Genomic DNA, 22,945 nt, shown 5'->3' on the forward strand with positions numbered 1-22,945 from the left:
AATTCTAACAGGCATGACCTCCACTTGATGAAGCCATGCTGACTCTATTTTACCATGCATTTGCAAGTACTGAGCAATCCCATCCTTAACAATGGACTTAAGAATCTTAGCAACGACTGAAGTCAAGCTAACCGGCTTATAATTTCCTGTCTTCTGCCTCCCTCCCTCAAACAGCGGTGTTACATTTTCCAGTCCTCTGGGACCCACCCTGACTCCAGTTATTCCCGAAAGATCACCACCAATGCCTCCGCCAAGTCCTCACCTATCTTCTTCAGAATCCTGGGGTTTAGTCCATCCGGTCTGGCTCATTTATCCACCTTCAGACCTTTCAGCTTTCCCAGCACCTTCACCTTAACAATGGCCACTACACTCGTCTGCCCCTGACTCTCTTGAAGTTCTGGTATGCCACTAGTGTCTTCCACCGTGAAGACTGATGCAAAGAACCTATTCAGTTTCTCTGCCATTTTGTTCCCCATTACTACGTCTCCAGCTTTATTGTCCAGTTGTCTAATGTCCATTCTTGCCTCTCTTCTTTTTATATATCGAGAAAAACTCTTGCAATCTCTTATATTACTAGCTTACACATATTTCATCTTGTCCCCCCCTTATTTTGTTTTAGCTGTCCTCTGCATGCTTTTAAAAGCCTGCCAATCTTCTGGCTTCTCACTAATCCTCGCCACATTGTATGCTTTTTCTTTTGCTTTAATGCTGACCCTGACCTCTCTTGTCAGCCATGGTGGCCTCGTCCTCCCCTTGCCATGAATAATAATAATCTTTATTAGTGTCACAAGTAGGATTACATTAACACTGCAATGATGTTACTGCGAAAATTCCCTAGTCGCCACATTCCGGCACCTGGTTCAGGTACACAGAGGGAGAATTCCGAAAGTCCAATTCACCTAATAGCACATCTTTCGGGACTTGTGGGAGGAAACCGGAGCACCCGGAGGAAACCCACGCAGACACGGGGAGAAGGTGCAGACTCCGCACAGACAGTGACCAAGCGGGAATCGAACCTGGGACCCTGGCACTGTGAGGCGACAGTGCTACCATGCCACCCATATGTTTTCTCCTCCTTGGGATGAATAACCCTCCCCCGTGAGCAGGCAATTGCTGTGTCGGTGCCACTTTATAGCACTGTCGACAACACTTTCCACCACTTTACTGATGATGAGAGTAAACTGATGGGGTGTTAATTGCCTGGGTTGGATTGGCCCTGCTTTTTGTGTACAGGACACACCTTGGCAATTCATCACTTTGTCAGGTAGATGTCAGTTTTGTAGCTGTACTGGGACAGCTTGGCTGGGGGCACGACAGGTTCTGGAACACAGGTCTTTCGTACTTTTTTTTTCAGAAAATATTTTATTGAAGCATTTGTAATTTTCACAGCTTAACATTTCTTAAACAACCGTGCGGGCCGACACACGCCAAACACCTAAAAGAACAAAAAAACAGAAGAAAACATCCCCCTACTACCCCCGCCCTATTCTTTAATTATCTGTATACTAAGTTCCATGTCCCTATCTAACATTGCCATGCCTCCTGTTTTCCTCCACCACCCCCCCCCCCCCCTTTTCCCCTCCCCCCTCCCTTACTGCTGATGTTCAATTTTCTTTGAAGAAGTCGATGAACGGTTGCCCCCCCCCCCCGGCCCCCGGATCTTTCGATACCCCAAATATTGCCAGTTCTGGACTCGGAGTTACCCTCCCTTCCAGGACATCTGACATAACATCCGTGAATCCCCTTCAATTTCAGACATGTCCGAAACATACGTACATGGTTCACCGGGCTACCCCCACATCTGTCCTCCACCTCCTCAAAGAACTTGCTCATCTGAGCAGTCATCATGTGGGCCCTGTGGACCACCTTGAACTGGATCAAGCTACACCTGGCACATGACGAGGATGAATTGACTCTCTTCAAGGCGTTTTCCCACAGTTCAATTTCCAGCTCTCCTCCCAGCTCCCCATCCCACTTCCTCTTCACCTCTCTGATAGGGGCCCCTTCCCACTCCATCAACTCCTTGTGTATCTCCGAAACCCTCCCCTCTCCAATCTCTGTTTTTGACATCACTTTGTCCTGTAGTCCCCTCAGGGTGTGGCGAGGAAAGCTTGGAACCTTCTTCTGTACGAAGTCCCGTACCTGAAGGTACCAAAACCAGTTCATGACCATGAAAATCAAACTCCTCCTCTAGTGCCTCCAAGGTCGGAAAGCCCTCCTGGATGAATAGGTCCCCAAATCTCTCAATCCCTGAGGTCTTTAGTACTATTGCTGGAATATTGTCAGGGCCCACAGCCTTTGCAGAATGCAGTGCCTTCAGCTGTTTCTTGATATCACGTGGAGTGAATTGAATTGGTTGAAAACTGGCATCTGAGATGCTGGGGACCTCCGGAGGAGACCGAGATGGATCCTGCTTGTGACACCTGTGGCTGAAGATTGTTGAAAATGTTTCAGTGTTTTTTGTCTCCCCCATCGTTGAGGATGGAAATATTTGTGGAGCCACCTCCTACAGCGAATTGTTTAATTGACCACCACTATTGACAACTGAATGTGGCCAGGCTGCAGAGCTTAGATTTGATCCATTGGTTGTGGAAATGCTTAGCTCGGTCTATCACTTGCTGCTCCTGATGTTTGGCATACAAGAAGTCCTGTGTTGTAGCTTCGCTAGGTTGACTCCTCATTTTTCGGTCTGCCTGATGTTGCTCCTGGCCCTCCTGCACTCTTCATCGAACCAGGGTTGATCTCCTGGCTTGCTGGTAATGATAGAGTGCGGGATATGCCGGGCCATCAGGTTACAGATTCTGGTTCTGATGCGGCTGGTGGTCCACATGGATGCCCAGTCTGGTGTTGCTAGATCTTTTTAAAATCTATCTAATTTAGCACGGTGGTAGTGCAACGCAACACAATGGAGATTACCCTCAATGGAGGAGTACTGATTCATCAGCTGAGCGAGGAGGGTACGTGGTAATCTGTAGGAGGTTTCCTTGTCCACATTTGACCTGATGCCATCAGACTCCATGGTGTTAAGAGTTGATGTTTAGGACTTCCGGTGGCTATGAAGGAGTAAGTCGCACATTTGGTGGCTCCGCTCGGGTCGGACTTTTGGACTTTTTCCCCCGATTTCTTTACCGGACTTGATTTGTAAAATCGATGACAGAGGCAATTGTGAACCGAATTCCCACATCGGTGCATGGAGAGAAGGACTAGAAGTGCTCGCAAAGGTAGAAACAGAAGGACAGAGAAGGCTTGGGCTGAAGCTGCACCGGGAGTAGGCATGGCGGAGGACCGGACCGCTGGCTTGTCGACCCAGCGGTTAACGGAGCAGCTGATGCAAGTTATCCAGGAGGGCTTCGCCAAACAGAAGCAGGACTGCTTGGACCCGATTAAAGAGGATATTGCGCGACTGGAACTTAGATTGGATGCCCAAGCTCGGGCGATCCAGAAAGTAGAGAAGGCGCTGGCTGTGCAGGAGGAACATCAAACAGCGGTGGAGTTGGAGGTGGGGATGCTGAGTGACCAGCAGAAAAGGCCCCTGGAGAAGGTGGAGGACCTAGAGAATAGGTCCCGCCGGCAGAGCTTGAGGATCGTTGGGCTCCCGGAGGGATCCGAAGGAGCAAACGCTGGGGCATACATAGCGGGTATGTTTGAGAAGCTGCTGGGGGATGGGGCATTCCCCCGACCCTTGGAGGTGGACAAGGCTCACAGAGCACTCGCGAGGAAGCCGTGAATGGGAGACCGTAAATGGGACAACAAGACCTGAGTGTGGAGGTGGCCAGGAGAAGAGTGGGGCTTAACCAGATCAGGTCGACCCTTTTCAAGATAAATGTGAAGTTCGGGCTATTGTATCCTCGGTCACATACGAGGAGCAACATTTCTATTTCGAGTCACCTGAGGAAGCGCTGGACTTCGCGAAAAGGAAAGGACTGGTGTCGGTCTGAGAACTTTTAACTGAAAGTTTTGCTATAACGTTTATGTTTTGAAAAGAGTTGATGTTTAGGACTCCCTGGGCAACTTGCTCTGAACTCTATACCACCCCACCTCTGCTGGGTCTGTGCTGTCGGTGGGACAGGACGTACCCAGGTATGGTGGTGTCTAGGACTTTGTGTGTAAGGTATGATTCCATCAGTCTGTGGGACAGCTCTCCCAGTTTTGGCACAAGCCCCCAGATGTTAGGAGGTTTTTGCAGGGTCCACAGGGTTGGGTTTGCAGTTGTCATGTCCGGTGCTGAGGTTGACGCGAGATGGTCCAACTGGTTTCATTCCTTTTAGAACTTTTAGCAGTTTTGATACAATTGAGTGGCTTGCTAGGCCATTTAAGAGTGAACCACATTGCTGTAGGCCTGGAGTCACCTGTAGGCCAGACCAGGTATGGATGGCAGATTTCCTTCCCTAAAGGACTTTAGTGAACCAGGTGGGTTTTTACGACAATCAACACTGGTTTTGTGGTCACAATTAGACTAGCTTTTAATTCCAGATTAATTGATTACATTTAACTGCTGTGGTGGAAGTTGAACCTGTGGCCGCCATGCTACAGCCTGGCTCACTGGGTTACTAGTTCAATGATATTACCGATACACCACTGAGCACTGACAAATTCACAATGCAACATTACAATTCCTGGGTTTAGAGAATTATGATTTGTGCATTAGGAGTTTCTTGATTTTTTTTCTCAATTTGATGCATTGAAAACCACAAGGTCCTGAAGATGTGTCTCTTTCATCTTTTATTACCCGCGATGCATCACTCTTTAAATACATCCCGGCTTCCTGGATTTCTATATCCTTCATGTTGGCCACTTATTTTTCACACAATCATACGAACTTATAGCACAGACAGAGAACTTTGGCCTATCATGCCTGTGTTGGCAGTTTTAGAGAGCAGTGCTTCACCTCACGCCCCTGCCTTTATTCCATAGTCCTGGGGCTCCTCACCCTCAGCTATCTGTGCAGTGTCACTTTCTAAAATCTCTTCTGTTGTGTCGAACTGAAAGCAGCAGCTGCAAAGGTCAACTGAAAACGGTTTCATATTCGACACAGTAACAACCAATAAATCTTCAGGGGTATAAGAACTTTGTTGGGACCATGTACAGGAGACTGTACCCCAGCTACTTATACCCACAGTATCCAGAGATACTCTTTATCTAACCCCGTGCTGTACCTGTTCTGGGAGTGTTTGAAGTGGCTGTGTAAAGGGAGCTATACTCTGTATCTAACCCCGTGCTGTACCTGTCCTGGGAGTGTTTGATGGAGACAGTGTAGAGGGAGCTTTACTCTGTATCTAACCCCGTGCTGTACCTGTCCTGGGAGTGTTTGATGGGGACAGTGTCGAGGGAGCTTTACTCTGTGTCTATACCCCATGCTGTACCTGTCCTGGGAGTGTTTAATGGGGCTGTGTAAAGGGAGCTTTACTCTGTATCTAACCCCGTGCTGTACCTGTCTTGGGAATGTATAATGGGGACAGTGTCGAGGGAGCTTTACTCTGTATCTCACCCCGTGCTGTACCTGTCCTGGGAGTGTTTGATGGGGACAGTGCAGAGGGAGCTTTACTCTTTATCTAACCCCGTGCTGTACCTGTCCTGGGAGTGTTTGATGGGGACAGTGTAGAGGGAGCTTTACTCTGTATCTAACCCCATGCTGTACCTATCCTCGGAAAGTTTGATGGGGACAGTGTAGAGGGAGCTTTACTCTGTATCTAACCCCGTGCTGTACCTATCCTGGGAATGTTTGATGTGGACAGTGTAGAGAGAGCTTTACTCTGTATCTAACCCCGTGCTGTACCTGTCCTGGGAGTGTTTGATGGGAACAGTGCAGAGGGAGCTTTGCTTTGTATCTAACCACATGTTGTTCCTGTACTGGGAGCTTGATGGGGACAGTGTAGAGGGAGCTTTACTCTGTATCTAACCCTGTGCTGTACCTGTCCTAGGAGTGTTTGACGGGGACATTGCAGAGGGAGCTTTGCTCTGTATCTAACCCCGTGCTGTACCAATCCTGGGAGTGTTTGATGGGGACAATGTAGAGGAAGCTTTACTCTGTATCTAACCCTGTGCTGTACCTGTCCTGGGAGTGTTTGATGGAGACAGTGTAGAGGGAGGTTTACTCTGTATCTAACCCCATGCTGTACCTGTCCTGGGAGTGTTTGATGGAGACAGTGTAGAGGGAGCTTTACTCTGTATCTAACCCCATGCTGCACCTGTCCTGGGAGTGTTTGATGGGGACAGTGTAGAGGGAGGTTTACTCTGTATCAAACCCCATGCTGTACCTGTCCTGGGAGTGTTTGATGGAGACAGTGTAGAGGGAGCTTTACTCTGTATCTAACCCCATGCTGCACCTGTCCTGGGAGTGTTTGATGGGGACAGTGTAGAGGGAGGTTTACTCTGTATCTAACCCCATGCTGCACCTGTCCTGGGAGTGTTTGATGGGGACAATGTAAAGGGATTTTGAAATGGATTGTTTGATCCTTTGAAAAGTGTCTGTAAAAATGACATTGAGACCATCGTTTAGCTCTCTCCGTAGTCTCCTTTTTGACCTTAATTTCCATTCTTGTGTGGGAAGTATTTTGGATTTAATAACAGACAAATGGTGCTATGTCCAAAATGACCACCTGTCTCCATTCCTCCTCTGCAGTACTGGTGTTGACAGTACTGTCTAAGATAGGAGAATGTATCTTTCTCTGAAATGTTCTTGTGCTGTCATGACTGATCTGACCTAATGACTTAATCTAGTGATCTGACATTGTCCCATTTCATGTTCAAAGAACTTGAACCATTGGGAGAGCCTGTTGCGAATTCAGGTGTGTATTTATGTATTCCTGATGTTTTCCGGTCACTCCACCATTGGTCTGCAGCCGCCTTGGCCCTGAACTCTGGAATTACCTCCATAAATATCTCCGCCTCTTTCTGCTCTGTGGGAATTATTTTGTAACCTCTTTGACCAAGCTTTTAGTCAACTGCCTTAACATCTCTCTATTCACCTCGGTGTTGGTGTTTTGTCTGATTACATCCCTACGAAGCACCTTGGGACGTTTCTGATCTGAGAGGCACTATATAAAGGCAAGTTGCACTGTGATTTCCCATCCTGGGTACATGCCTACAAGTCCAGCATTTACCCTCCGATGGGTTCATGTGTGAGCAGGAACCTGCCTTATGAAATTAACTCTTCATTTCCCCTCTCCAGAATCAGCACTTAGAAGAAAGCCTTCGCCTCTCTCCCCAACTCCAATTTGTAGCAGAAAGTGGCAAAGACATCAGCCCCCTCCAATGGCCTCAGCTATTAAAAAGTGTGAGTCCACACAATGTGAGTGTGAGGGGTGGGGGTTGTGATTGGAGGTGTTACATTGATACTTCGCAGTATGGATGTTCATTAGAACAATCATTAGTGAGAAGCATGGCAGATTTCTCTGTAGCATTAATCCAAGGGCAGAGATGTCCTCTATGACCAGCTGCACACTGAAGCTGGATGTTCTGTTCTACTTCTCGCTGCACAGTGATGTGTGGCAACAGTTGCGAGGTTTGGGATGTAGTTGTGCATTTATAAATAGCATTTACCACAACCTCAGAATACCCCAAAGCATATAAGACCCAATCCAATACTCCAGCCTCGTCACTGTTTTGATGTTGTGATACGGAGCAGCTAGGCTGCGCATAGCAAGATCCCACAGACAATGCGATGATAACCAGACAATGTGATTTAGTGATGTTGGTTGAGGGATGAATATTGGTCAGGAGGCTGGGGAGAACTACACTGCTGCTCTTCTTTTCAATCGTGATATGGAAGATTTTATATCCAAGATGGAAGATGGAACCACGGTTAAATGTCTTTTCCGAAAGATGAGGGGCTGGATTCTCTGCCCCGCCACAATTCTACCTCGACCCGCCGGCGGGATTCTCTGTTCCTTCGGCCGGTCAATGGGGTTTCCCATTGTGGGGCAGCCCCACGCCGGCAGGAAACTCCCGGGCTCCGGCAAAACCGAGAATCCTGCCGGCAGAGAATGCTGCCCAGAGGCCTCTGACAGTGCAGCACTCCCCCAGTACTGACCCTCTGACAGTGCAGCACTCCCTCAGTACTGACCGTCTGACAGTGCAGCACTCCCTCAGTACTGACCCTCTGACAGTGCAGCACTCCCTCAGTACTGACCCTCTGACAGTGCGGCACTCCCCCAATACTGACCCTCTGACAGTGCAGCACTCCCCCAGTACTGACCCTCTGACAGTGCGGCACTCCCTCAGTACTGACCCTCTGACAGTGCAGCACTCCCTCAGTACTGACCCTCTGACAGCGCAGCACTCCCTCAGTACTGGCCCTCTGACAGTGCAGCACTCCCTCAGTACTGACCCTCTGACAGTGCAGCACTCCCTCAGTACTGACCCTCTGACAGTGCAGCACTCCCTCAGTACTGACCCTCTGACAGTGCAGCACACCCTCTACTGACTCTGTGACAGTGCCGCACTCCCTCAGCACTGACCCTCTGACAGTGCAGCACTCCCTCAGTACTGGCCCTCTGACAGTGCAGCACTCCCTCAGTACTGACCCTCTGACAGTGCAGCGCTCCCTCAGTACTGGCCCTCTGACAGTGCAGCACTCCCTCAGTACTGACCCTCTGACAGTGCAGCGCTCCCTCAGTACTGACCCTCTGACAGTGCAGCACTCCCTCAGTACTGACCCTCTGACAGTGCAGCACTCCCTCAGTACTGACCCTCTGACAGTGCAGCACTCCCTCAGCACTGACCCTCTGACAGTGCAGCGCTCCCTCAGTACTGACCCTCTGACAGTGCAGCGCTCCCTCAGCACTGACCCTCTGACAGTGCAGCACACCCTCAGTACTGACCCTCTAACAGTGCAGCGCTCCCTCAGTACTGACTCTCTGACAGTACAGCGCTCCCTCAGTACTGACCCTCTGACAGTGCAGCACACCCTCAGTACTGACCCTCTGACAGTGCAGCACTCCCTCAGTACTGACCCTCTGACAGTGCAGCACTCCCTCAGTACTGACCCTCTGACAGTGCAGCACTCCCTCAGTACTGACCCTCTGACAGTGCAGCACTCCCTCAGTACTGACCCACTGACAGTGCAGCACTCCCTCAGTACTGACCCACTGACAGTGCAGCGCTCCCTCAGTACTGACCCACTGACAGTGCAGCACTCCCTCAGTACTGACCCACTGACAGTGCAGCACTCCCTCAGTACTGACCCTCTGACAGTGCAGCACTCCCTCAGTACTGACCCTCTGACAGTGCAGCGCTCCCTCAGTACTGATCCTCTGACAGTGCAGCGCTCCCTCAGTACTGACCCTCTGACAGTGCAGCACTCCCTCAGTACTGACCCTCTGACAGTGCAGCACACCCTCAGTACTGACCCTCTGACAGTGCAGCACTCCCTCAGTAGTGAGCCCCTGACAGTGCAGCGCTCCCTCAGTACTGACCCTCTGACAGTGCAGCGCTCCCTCAGTACTGACCCTCCGACAGTGCAGTGCTCCCTCAGTACTGACCCTCTGACAGTGCAGCACTCCCTCAGTACTGTCACTCTGACAGTGCAGCGCTCCCTCAGTACTGACCCTCCGACAGTGCAGCGCTCCCTCAGTACTGACCCTCTGACAGTGCAGCACTCCCTCAGTACTGACCGTCTGACATTGCAGCACACCCTCAGTACTGACCCTCTGACAGTGCAGCGCTCCCTCAGTACTGACCCTCTGACAGTGCAGCGCTCCCTCAGTACTGACCCTCTGACAATGCAGCACACCCTCAGTACTGACCCTCTGACAGTGCAGCACACCCTCATTACTGACCCTCTGACACTGCAGCACTCCCTCAGTACTGACCCTCTGACAATGCAGCACACCCTCAGTACTGACCCTCTGACAGTGCAGCACTCCCTCAGTACTGACCGTCCGACAATGCAGCACACCCTCATTACTGACCCTCTGACACTGCAGCACTCCCTCAGTACTGATCCTCTGACAGTGCAGCGCTCCCTCAGTACTGACCCTCTGACAGTGCAGCACTCCCTCAGTACTGACCCTCTGACAGTGCAGCACACACTCAGTACTAACCCTCTGACAGTGCAGCACTCCCTCAGTACTGATCCTCTGACAGTGCAGCACTCCCTCAGTACTGACCCTCTGACAGTGCAGCACACACTCAGTACTAACCCTCTGACAGTGCAGCACACCCTCAGTACTGACCCTCTGACAGGGCAGCACTCCCTCAGTACTGACCCTTCGACAGTGCAGCACTCCCTCAGTACTGACTCTTTGACAGTGCAGCAGTTCCTCAGTGCTGATCCTCTGACAATGCAGCACTCCCTCAGTACTGACCCTCTGACAGTGCAGCACTCCCTCAGTACTGACCCTCTGTCAGTGCAGCACTCCCTCAGTCCTAACGTTCTGACAGTGCAGCATTCCCTCAGCACAGATCCTCTGACAGTGCAGCGCTTCCTCAATACTGACCCTCTGAAAGTGCCGCACTCCCTCAGGACTAGCCTCTGACAGTGCAGCGCTCCCTCAGTACCGACCCTCTAACAGTGCAGCACTCCCTCAGTACTGCCCCTCTCACAGTGCAGCACTCCCTCAGGACTAGCCTCTGACAGTGCAGCACTCCCTCAGTACTGACCCTCACAGTGCCACATTCCTTCACTACTGACCCTCTGACAGTGCTGCAGTTCCTCAGTGCTGACCCTCTGACAGTGCTGCACTCCCTCAGTACTGACACTCTGACAGTGCAGCACTCCCTCAGTACTGCCCCTCTAACAGTGCAGCACTCCCTCAGGACTAGCCTCTGACAGTGCAGCACTCCCTCAGTACTGACCCTCACAGTGCCACATTCCTTCACTACTGACCCTCTGACAGTGCTGCAGTTCCTCAGTGCTGACCCTCTGACAGTGCTGCACTCCCTCAGTACTGACACTCTGACAGTGCAGCACTCCCTCAGTACTGACCCTCTGACAGTGCAGCACTCCCTCAGTACTGACCCTCTGACAGTGCAGCACTCCCTCAGTACTGACCCTTTGACAGTGCAGCACTTCCTCAGTCCTAATGTTCTGACAGTGCAGCATTCCCTCAGTACTGACCCTCTGACAGTAAATGTTCCCTCAGTACTGACCCTCTGCTAGTGCAGCGCTCCCTCAGTACTGACCCTCTGACAGTGCAGCGCTCCCTCAATACTGACCCTCTGACAGTCCGACACTCTCGCAGTACTGACCCTCTGACAGAGCGGCGCTCCCTCGGTACTGACCATCTGACAGTGCAGCACTCCCTCAGCACTGACCCTCTGACAGTGCAGCACTCCCTCAGCACTGACCCTCTGACAGTGCAGCACTTCCTCAGTACTGACCCTCTGACAGTGCAGCACTCCCTCAGTCCAAACGTTCTGACATTGCAGCATTCCCTCAGCACAGATCCTCTGAGAGTGCAGCGCTTCCTCAGTACTGACCCTCCGAAAGTGCCGCACTCATAGAACATAGAACAATACAGCGCAGTAAAGGCCCTTCGGCCCACGATGTTGCACCGAAACAAAAGCCATCTAACCTACACTATGCCATTATCATTGATTATTACTCCCTCAGGACTAGCCTCTGACAGTGCAGCACTCCCTCAGTACCGACCCTCGAACAGTGCAGCACTCCCTCAGTACTGACCCTCTCACAGTGCCACATTCCCTCAGTACTGACCCACTGACAGTGCAGCACTCCCTCAGTACTGACCCACTGACAGTGCAGCGCTCCCTCAGTACTGACCCTCTGACAGTGCAGCACTCCCTCAGTACTGACCCACTGACAGTGCAGCACACCCTCAGTACTGACCCTCTGACAGTGCAGCGCTCCCTCAGTACTGACCCTCTGACAGTGCAGCGCTCCCTCAGTACTGACCCTCCGACAGTGCAGTGCTCCCTCAGTACTGACCCTCTGACAGTGCAGCACTCCCTCAGTACTGTCACTCTGACAGTGCAGCGCTCCCTCAGTACTGACCCTCTGATAGTGCAGCACTCCCTCAGTACTGACCGTCTGACATTGCAGCACACCCTCAGTACTGACCCTCTGACAGTGCAGCGCTCCCTCAGTACTGACCCTCTGACAATGCAGCACACCCTCAGTACTGACCCTCTGACAGTGCAGCACATCCTCATTACTGACCCTCTGACACTGCAGCACTCCCTCAGTACTGACCCTCTGACAATGCAGCACACCCTCAGTACTGACCCTCTGACAGTGCAGCTCTCCCTCAGTACTGACCGTCCGACAATGCAGCACACCCTCATTACTGACCCTCTGACACTGCAGCACTCCCTCAGTACTGATCCTCTGACAGTGCAGCACTCCCTCAGTACTGTCACTCTGACAGTGCAGCGCTCCCTCAGTACTGACCCTCCGACAGTGCAGCGCTCCCTCAGTACTGACCCTCTGACAGTGCAGCACTCCCTCAGTACTGACCGTCTGACATTGCAGCACACCCTCAGTACTGACCCTCTGACAGTGCAGCGCTCCCTCAGTACTGACCCTCTGACAGTGCAGCGCTCCCTCAGTACTGACCCTCTGACAATGCAGCACACCCTCAGTACTGACCCTCTGACAGTGCAGCACACCCTCATTACTGACCCTCTGACACTGCAGCACTCCCTCAGTACTGACCCTCTGACAATGCAGCACACCCTCAGTACTGACCCTCTGACAGTGCAGCACTCCCTCAGTACTGACCGTCCGACAATGCAGCACACCCTCATTACTGACCCTCTGACACTGCAGCACTCCCTCAGTACTGATCCTCTGACAGTGCAGCGCTCCCTCAGTACTGACCCTCTGACAGTGCAGCACTCCCTCAGTACTGACCCTCTGACAGTGCAGCACACACTCAGTACTAACCCTCTGACAGTGCAGCACTCCCTCAGTACTGATCCTCTGACAGTGCAGCACTCCCTCAGTACTGACCCTCTGACAGTGCAGCACACACTCAGTACTAACCCTCTGACAGTGCAGCACACCCTCAGTACTGACCCTCTGACAGGGCAGCACTCCCTCAGTACTGACCCTTCGACAGTGCAGCACTCCCTCAGTACTGACTCTTTGACAGTGCAGCAGTTCCTCAGTGCTGATCCTCTGACAATGCAGCACTCCCTCAGTACTGACCCTCTGACAGTGCAGCACTCCCTCAGTACTGACCCTCTGTCAGTGCAGCACTCCCTCAGTCCTAACGTTCTGACAGTGCAGCATTCCCTCAGCACAGATCCTCTGACAGTGCAGCGCTTCCTCAATACTGACCCTCTGAAAGTGCCGCACTCCCTCAGGACTAGCCTCTGACAGTGCAGCGCTCCCTCAGTACCGACCCTCTAACAGTGCAGCACGCCCTCAGTACTGCCCCTCTCACAGTGCAGCACTCCCTCAGGACTAGCCTCTGACAGTGCAGCACTCCCTCAGTACTGACCCTCACAGTGCCACATTCCTTCACTACTGACCCTCTGACAGTGCTGCAGTTCCTCAGTGCTGACCCTCTGACAGTGCTGCACTCCCTCAGTACTGACACTCTGACAGTGCAGCACTCCCTCAGTACTGCCCCTCTAACAGTGCAGCACTCCCTCAGGACTAGCCTCTGACAGTGCAGCACTCCCTCAGTACTGACCCTCACAGTGCCACATTCCTTCACTACTGACCCTCTGACAGTGCTGCAGTTCCTCAGTGCTGACCCTCTGACAGTGCTGCACTCCCTCAGTACTGACACTCTGACAGTGCAGCACTCCCTCAGTACTGACCCTCTGACAGTGCAGCACTCCCTCAGTACTGACCCTTTGACAGTGCAGCACTTCCTCAGTGCTGGTCCTCTGACAATGCAGCACTCCCTCAGTACTGACCCTCTGACAGTGCAGCACTCCCTCAGTACTGACCCTTTGACAGTGCAGCACTTCCTCAGTCCTAATGTTCTGACAGTGCAGCATTCCCTCAGTACTGACCCTCTGACAGTAAATGTTCCCTCAGTACTGACCCTCTGCTAGTGCAGCGCTCCCTCAGTACTGACCCTCTGACAGTGCAGCGCTCCCTCAATACTGACCCTCTGACAGTCCGACACTCTCGCAGTACTGACCCTCTGACAGAGCGGCCCTCCCTCGGTACTGACCATCTGACAGTGCAGCACTCCCTCAGCACTGACCCTCTGACAGTGCAGCACTCCCTCAGCACTGACCCTCTGACAGTGCAGCACTTCCTCAGTACTGACCCTCTGACAGTGCAGCACTCCCTCAGTCCTAACGTTCTGACATTGCAGCATTCCCTCAGCACAGATCCTCTGAGAGTGCAGCGCTTCCTCAGTACTGACCCTCCGAAAGTGCCGCACTCATAGAACATAGAACAATACAGCGCAGTAAAGGCCCTTCGGCCCACGATGTTGCACCGAAACAAAAGCCATCTAACCTACACTATGCCATTATCATTGATTATTACTCCCTCAGGACTAGCCTCTGACAGTGCAGCACTCCCTCAGTACCGACCCTCTAACAGTGCAGCACTCCCTCAGTACTGACCCTCTCACAGTGCCACATTCCCTCAGTACTGACCCACTGACAGTGCAGCACTCCCTCAGTACTGACCCACTGACAGTGCAGCGCTCCCTCAGTACTGACCCTCTGACAGTGCAGCACTCCCTCAGTACTGACCCACTGACAGTGCAGCACACCCTCAGTACTGACCCTCTGACAGTGCAGCGCTCCCTCAGTACTGACCCTCTGACAGTGCAGCGCTCCCTCAGTACTGACCCTCCGACAGTGCAGTGCTCCCTCAGTACTGACCCTCTGACAGTGCAGCACTCCCTCAGTACTGTCACTCTGACAGTGCAGCGCTCCCTCAGTACTGACCCTCTGATAGTGCAGCACTCCCTCAGTACTGACCGTCTGACATTGCAGCACACCCTCAGTACTGACCCTCTGACAGTGCAGCGCTCCCTCAGTACTGACCCTCTGACAATGCAGCACACCCTCAGTACTGACCCTCTGACAGTGCAGCACATCCTCATTACTGACCCTCTGACACTGCAGCACTCCCTCAGTACTGACCCTCTGACAATGCAGCACACCCTCAGTACTGACCCTCTGACAGTGCAGCTCTCCCTCAGTACTGACCGTCCGACAATGCAGCACACCCTCATTACTGACCCTCTGACACTGCAGCACTCCCTCAGTACTGATCCTCTGACAGTGCAGCACTCCCTCAGTACTGACCCTCTGACAGTGCAGCACACACTCAGTACTAACCCTCTGACAGTGCAGCACTCCCTCAGTACTTACCCTCTGACAGGGCACCACTCCCTCAGTACTGACCCTCTGACAGTGCAGCACACCCTCAGTACTGACCCTCTGACAGGGCAGCACTCCCTCAGTACTGACCCTTCGACAGTGCAGCACTCCCTCAGTACTGACTCTTTGACAGTGCAGCAGTTCCTCAGTGCTGATCCTCTGACAATGCAGCACTCCCTCAGTACTGACCCTCTGACAGTGCAGCACTCCCTCAGTACTGGCCCTCTGTCAGTGCAGCACTCCCTCAGTCCTAACGTTCTGACAGTGCAGCATTCCCTCAGCACAGATCCTCTGACAGTGCAGCGCTTCCTCAATACTGACCCTCTGACAGTGCAGCACTCCCTCAGTACCGACCCTCTAACAGTGCAGCACTCCCTCAGTACTGACCCTCTCACAGTGCCACATTCCCTCACTACTGACCCTCTGACAGTGCTGCAGTTCCTCAGTGCTGACCCTCTGACAGTGCTGCACTCCCTCAGTACTGACACTCTGACAGTGCAGCACTCCCTCAGTACTGACCCTCTGACAGTGCAGCACTCCCTCAGTACTGACCCTTTGACAGTGCAGCACTTCCTCAGTGCTGGTCCTCTGACAATGCAGCACTCCCTCAGTACTGACCCTCTGACAGTGCAGCACTCCCTCAGTACTGACCCTTTGACAGTGCAGCACTTCCTCAGTCCTAACGTTCTGACAGTGCAGCATTCCCTCAGCACAGATCCTCTGACAGTGCAGCGCTTCCTCAGTACTGACCCTCTGAAAGTGCCGCACTCCCTCAGGACTAGCCTCTGACAGTGCAGCACTCCCTCAGTACCGAACCTCTAACAGTGCAGCACTTCCTCAGTACTGACCCTCTCACAATGCCACATTCCCTCAGTACTGATCCTCTGACAGTAAATGTTCCCTCAGTACTGACCCTCTGCTAGTGCAGCGCTCCCTCAGTACTGACCCTCTGACAGTGCAGCGCTCCCTCAGTACTGACCCTCTGACAGTCCGACACTCTCGCAGTACTGACCCTCTGACAGAGCGGCGCTCCCTCGGTACTGACCATCTGACAGTGCAGCACTCCCTCAGCACTGACCCTCTGACAGTGCAGCACTCCCTCAGCACTGACCCTCTGACAGTGCAGCACTTCCTCAGTACTGACCCTCTGACAGTGCCGCACTCCCTCAGGACTAGCCTCTGACAGTGCAGCACTCCCTCAGTACTGGCCCTCTGACAGTGCCGCACTCCCTCAGGACTAGCCTCTGACAGTGCAGCACTCCCTCAGTACTGGCCCTCTGTCAGTGCAGCACTCCCTCAGTCCTAACGTTCTGTCATTGCAGCATTCCCTCAGCACAGATCCTCTGACAGTGCAGCGCTTCCTCAGTACTGACCCTCCGAAAGTGCCGCACTCCCTCAGGACTAGCCTCTGACAGTGCAGTACTCCCTCAGTACCGACCCTCTAACAGTGCAGCACTCCCTCAGTACTGACCCTCTCACAGTGCCACATTCCCTCAGTACTGACCCTCTGACCGTGCAGCGCTCCCTCAGTACTGACCCTCTGACAGTGCAGCACTCCCTCAGTACTGACCCTCTGCTAGTGCAGTGCTCCCTCAGTACTGACCCTCTGACAGTGAAGCACTCCCTCAGTACTGACCCTCTGACAGTGCAGCGCTCCCTCAGTACTGACCCTCTGACAGTCAGCGCTCCCTCAGTACTTACCTCTGACAGTGAAGCACTCCCTCAGTACTGACCCTCTGACAGTGAAGCACTCCCTCAGTACTGACCCTCTGACAGTGCAGCGCTCCCTCAGTACTGACCCTCTGACAGTCAGCGCTCCCTCAGTACTGACCCTCTGACAGTGAAGCACTCCCTCAGTACTGACCCTCTGACAGTGCAGCGCTCCCTCAGTACTGACCCTCTGACAGTCAGCGCTCCCTCAGTACTGACCCTCTGACAGTGCAGCACTCCCTCAGTACTGACCCTCTGACAGTGCAGCGCTCCCTCAGTCCTGACCCTCTGACAGTCAGCGCTCCCTCAGTACTTACCTCTGACAGTGAAGCACTCCCTCAGTACTGACCCTCTGACAGTGCAACGCTCCCTCAGTACTGAACCTCTGATAGTGCAGCACTCCCTCAGTACTGACCCTCTGACAGTGCAGCGCTCCCTCAGTACTTACCTCTGACAGTGAAGCACTCCCTCAGTACTGACCCTCTGACAGTCCGACACTCTCGCAGTACTGACCCTCTGACAGACCGGCGCTCCCTCAGTACTGACCCTCTGACAGTGCAGCACTCCCTCAGTACTGACCCTCTGACAGTGCAGCACTCCCTCAGTACTGACCCTCTGACAGTCCGGCACTCTCTCAGTACTGACCCTCTGACAGTGCAGCACTCTCTCAGTACTGCATTGCAAGTCTCTGGAGTGGGACTGGAACTCATGACCTTCTGATTCTGAGATGCAAGCACTGCACAGTTGAGAAACCCATTCCAATGCCCCATGGTCCTGCAAACTGATCCCAGAATGTGAAGGCGGGTGGACCTGGGAGTGGGCCTTGTTGATCAACCTCCAAATGACCTGGGATCGCCATGACCCCTGACCTCCACCGGCTCCACCACCACATTCCTTTGCTGTTTGTGGAATCTTGCTGTGCGCGAAAATGGAGTCCACTCTTGTCCACATAACAAGTCGTTGCCTTTTAAAGTAACGATGATGTGGAGATGTTTTAAAGTAACGCAATTTGCATGAGCCACCTGGAAATAATTGTTAGAGGCATGCAAGTGTCTGAACTGAGAAACTGCAGTTTGTCCCTCTCTGCCAAGTAATATTTCAAGTGTCACAGTTGGAAGACTCCAGCTGTAACACATGATCTCCATGGCGCACTCAATAGGGTAGAGAATATTTCAGGCAGTGTCACCCATTCATTCAGCTCCAGAAAGACTATTGTCACTTGGATTATTTTAAGGCTTCTCGGAAGATGGCTCAGTCTGCTCTTAAAACAAAGAACTTGCAACTCTACAAACGGCAGCACCATAATGACGGGAGAACCGGTTTCAATATTTTGATGTTTGATGGCTTCTGTTTCAGTCCCGCTCCTGGGAAACTGTGTCGGTGTTTGCGAAAGTGGCTGAGGCAGAGTGGGAGGGTGGGGGTGGGGGAGAGACGAAAGATCGCAAATGAGCAACAGCAAGAAAAAAAGATGGAAAGGAAGAGAGGGAGAGTGGGAATGTGGGGGCAGGCGAGGAAATAGAGGGTGTGTGTGAGGGAGAGAATGACTGAGGAAGGATGAGTTGGAGACGAGTGTGAGGCGAAGCAGAGGGTGAGGGAGCGAGGGGAAGAGATTACTACGAGGATGAAGTGGGAACCAAACACTTGTCGAAGGTATCACATTTCCTGGTGGTTAGTTAATGATTGGATGAGGTGTCAGCCGTACCAATGGACTGACACTAAGTACTGTAACCAGAGACCCTGACATCCTGTATCTCAGTCAAGAGAACAACAGATGGGGATTTTGTACAAAAAGCAAAAATACCGCCGTGTAGCGGGAAATCTGAATGAGAAGATGGTGCCGGAACTCAGCAGGTCGAGCAGCATCTGTGGAGAGAGCACACATCAGATTTGCATACCAAGCGTAAGACGGTACAGGCAAACAGCCTTTAACAAGAAATGGACCGAGAGGGAAGAGGAGCAAATAAAACAATCCCACACAACACCCACTGCACCAGGAAGGAGAATTCCTGGGTTTCCAGTACAGGAGGGGAAACCTGTTTTTTAATTGATTTGGGGGGGAGGGGGGGGGGGGGGGGGGGGGGCGGTGGCGCTGTGTGAAAAGGGAAGCAGGTTCAACAGGAACTTTCAAAAGGGAATCGAAGGGGGAACAGTTGCAGGGCCACGAGGGGAAGTGGGCCTAAGTGCATAACTCAAAGGGCCAGCCTGGGGACAATGGGCTGAATGACCTCATCGTGTGATGTAAGATTCTGTGATCCTCGATGGGCACCGCAGGGGTTGGATTGTTTTATCGACCCTTCTTTTCACACGTTGATTTGATGTTTTAAAAAAAAAAAATTTTTTTTTTTTTTAAGAGTACCCAATTAATTATTTCCAATTAAGGGGCAATTTTAGCGTGGCCAACCCACCTACCCTGCACATCTTTGGGTTGCGGGGGCGAAACCCACGCAAACACGGGGAGAATGTGCAAACTCCACACGGACAGTGACCCAGAGCCGGGATCGAACCTGGCATTTTGACGCCGTGAGGCAGTAGTGCTAACCACTGCGCCACCATGCTGCCCTTGATTTGATGTTTGTCAGTTGCCGTTTCTCTTTTGTTATTTTTGGGCTGTGCTCTTACTAGGAGCGGCCCCCTTTTAATTTGTCCCTTCATTAATTTCTGTTAATCTATTCAGTTGTACTGCCCAATAACATTGTGCACTGTCAGAGGGTCAGTAATAACATCGTGTAAGGTTCAGTGATTCGCTGCTTCCAGAAATAAGTCATCGAGATGGTGGTGGTCATTAAGAAGTTTTTTTCCTCCTTTCTTTGAACACTGCTTGGTTGGGAGATAGGAAAGTGAGGCTGGTTGGCTGTCTTGTGCCATTGCAATGTGATAATGAAGAGGCTGTTTGCTCTTAAATTAATTGTATATTTGGGGATGGCGAATGAGGATGAACATGTCAAGGGAACATCAGTGGGAGCAGCACTGGGGGTCCTGGCTGCCGGCCTGAGAGCTGGCGCGAGGTCACGTCGCCACTTTTTGGGATGGCCACTCCGGCACTTGACCGGTCAATACGGTGCCTGACCTGGCAGCGGGGCAGTGGGCTTTCCCCAATGGATTCATTTGCCGTGGACGCGGGTTTTCGGCCGGGATTCCTACCCACCACCCACCTGCCTGATTTAATGCCCCCTGCCACCAAACGTGCGGGGGGTAAGGGCACAAGGTTCTTCCCTTACAGGAGCAAAATACTGCAGACACTGGAAATCTGAAATAAAAGCAGAACACTGGAAATATTCAGCAGAGGTAATGTTTTGGGGTGATGACCTTTCATCAGAACTGAACATAGGGTTGTGACAGGTTTTAAGCAAATGCAGAGTCAGAATGGGGGAAAGAAGAAATGAGAAAAAGGGAAGGTCGTGATAGAGTGGGAGACGGAAAGGCAGGCGATATTAAATGACAAAAGGGGATAATGGTGTACGGCAAAAGGAGATAATGATGGGATAAGAAAATAATCAAAAACAGAATAGTAAATGGGAAAGGCAGAATCACCGGCACCAACTGCTGTCCAAAAATAAAATAACATTAAAAAAAATGAGGCCGAGGTTAAGGCCTAAAATTGTTGAACTCGATGTTGAATGTGGAAACACATCGAGACTTGCTGTTACGACAGCCTGGACTTGTGCGCTGTCAATTCCAGTCCCACAGGCCCCGGAGTCACAACACAAGTAAATCAACCAATAATTCTTATGAAAGCACATCGGATCTTTAGCCCTTGATTGCCCAATAATTACAGTCACCAGGAACAAATATTAAATATGCAGTGAAACAGTTGGTTACATTTCCTTTACCACCTGACTCTCAACTACTAACACCCCCCCACACACACACACAGACACAAGACAGACAAACACAGAGGGGAAGGAAAAGGGTAGAAAAAAAATAATTGGGTTTCAGACGAAGAGATAGAAGTCCTTGCTTCAGGTGATGAGTTCTCCAGTGCACTCACTTCACCATGTGAGTGTGGTTTAAAATCTCTGGATTCCAGCATGTGATGATCTCCTTTGCAGCTCGGCAGTGTCTTACTCACAGGTATCTCAGGAGAGGCCTCTGGCATCACAACAGCCTGTTCTTGGAGAGGGTTATCAGACTCTGGTCTCTGCTTGCACATCAGCCTCTTTTCAGAGAGAGAGCATTATCAGTTGCTGGGTTCTGCTTCCTCTGCCAGCTCCTCCAGAGAGAATTATCAGACTCTGGTTTCTATTTCACACCAACCTTCTTTGAAGTGAGAGAGAGAGCTCTTGCACTGAATTTCTAGAGAATTCATCAGTTCTTTGAGACAGGGGTTCGAGCTCCTCCATCCAGGCTTCAGAACAAAACGTGAAACAAACTCCAGCCTAATGACACCGAGAAACATGTCAGCGAGATCGCAACCAATCACCTGCAGCGACTGGGCAAAGCACAGCATTTCGAGCAAATTCATTGGCCACCAGCCAAGTCCATCAATCCGAGTCATCATTGATGTCAGTCTAAAACAATACAGCCCTCTGGGGTCTGCTTGTTTGAATTAAAGGCATAGGCCATGGCATCCTTAAAGTGACAGGTCCATTAAACATCCATGAATCAAAGTGGTAATAGCAAAAAGGAAAGAAAGGTCAAAATGGGGAACGAACTCCCCGGGCGTTTCATTACGAGGTCTTCAAGACATAAACCACAAACACATACCCATCTAAATCATCCCCTGTATACAAGTTCCCTACCCAGTCTCCACACTGTAACTAGCCAGCCTTTAAAATCCACTCCGAACACGTTATCCTTCCTGGGAATATGTACAATTTTAACTTTAAATTGTTGTAATAATAAACCCCAGCGGAACAATCTTACTTTCCGGGATTCATCCTCCAACAGGGTCGTCAATCTCTAAAACTCTTCTTGGTGTTCTGAGGACCAAAGCGGTTTCATCTGTTTCTGCAACATGTCCAACATGCATTGTATTTCAGTCTCTAGCTGAGCCAGTCTCTGTGGTTTTAATCGAGATGGGTGTGGCTTTAGTGGTTCAGGGTTTCTTAGGTCTACACCATGAGTAATTAACAGGGTACCCCCTGGTGTTTCCCTACAACTCCACCTATAATCTTTCAGTATCTCCAGATAATGCAGTCAGTCTTTTCTGATTGTCCAATGAATGTTTAACCAAATTTCGAGGATCTTCCACAGTCCAACTACAAGCAGTATTGTCAATGCTGAGGGAAATATTTGGTTAATTTTTAACCAAAAACACTCTCCAACGCCTCCAGCTTTCCATTCCGCCGTGTACTTCACATGGCTACCTTCAGCAACAAGTGGAGCTGAGGGTTCAATCCTCTTCGAGTTGTCAACTTTGCACCATTCTTTGTTTGACAGCTTTTACCTCCTCATCGGAGTTTCTGTAATCACAGCCCTTTCCCATTTGGTAATTGGGACTGAAACGATTTGTACTTTCCAGATTTCAGTTGTTCCTCTTTACTTCCATAATCTGAGGATGTCATGTTATCGACATCATGAACTTTTTGGTTGTCGTTAACAGATGCAGTGGTAGAACTACCACATGGTTCTCCATTCACCTTCCTCTTAATTGTTAAAGGGAATTGTTCACTGATTATTTCATCTCCTTTGCTGCTTGCTTCTGTTACCCCGAAGAGGCACTGTGGACCTTCGAAAGGATGTGGGGGTTAACCAGCCGTTCGCTTGGTATCACTTCATTGTCCTTACTGTCCTTGTCCTGACTAACTGATGCCATGCTATCATATATATTTTTCTTCAAAGCAGCAATACTCTGGGAAATATTTGCATCTGCAAGAGGCTGTCACAAAGTAATTCCAGTGTACTTTCTTATTCCAGTTTGCTATCTTCTTTACTAGCTTTGGAAGAAATATTTGGTATTTGTTCAAGATCAGTTAGTGACAGGTCTATTTGGTAACAGTTAATTATCATTACATCATAATCGGAACAAAGA

The 22,945-nt window shown here is 51.2% G+C and overlaps 1 protein-coding gene across 3 annotated transcripts in view; it reads left to right on the forward strand.

Annotated features, from left to right (window-relative positions):
* Positions 1-22,945, forward strand: part of LOC140395029 (small conductance calcium-activated potassium channel protein 2-like) — a 246,192-nt gene that overhangs the window by 70,652 nt on the left and 152,595 nt on the right. The window contains exon 3 of one of the 3 annotated variants that reach the window (XM_072482353.1): positions 7,172-7,291. The exons of the other annotated variants lie outside the window; for them this stretch is intronic. Within the exon in view, the coding sequence (XP_072338454.1) occupies positions 7,172-7,291 (120 nt within the window). The remainder of the gene's footprint in view (positions 1-7,171; positions 7,292-22,945) is intronic. 3 annotated transcript variants of the gene reach the window in all.

Source organism: Scyliorhinus torazame, chromosome 18 (genome assembly GCF_047496885.1).
Source record: "Scyliorhinus torazame isolate Kashiwa2021f chromosome 18, sScyTor2.1, whole genome shotgun sequence".
NCBI classification, from domain to species: Eukaryota; Metazoa; Chordata; class Chondrichthyes; order Carcharhiniformes; family Scyliorhinidae; genus Scyliorhinus; species Scyliorhinus torazame.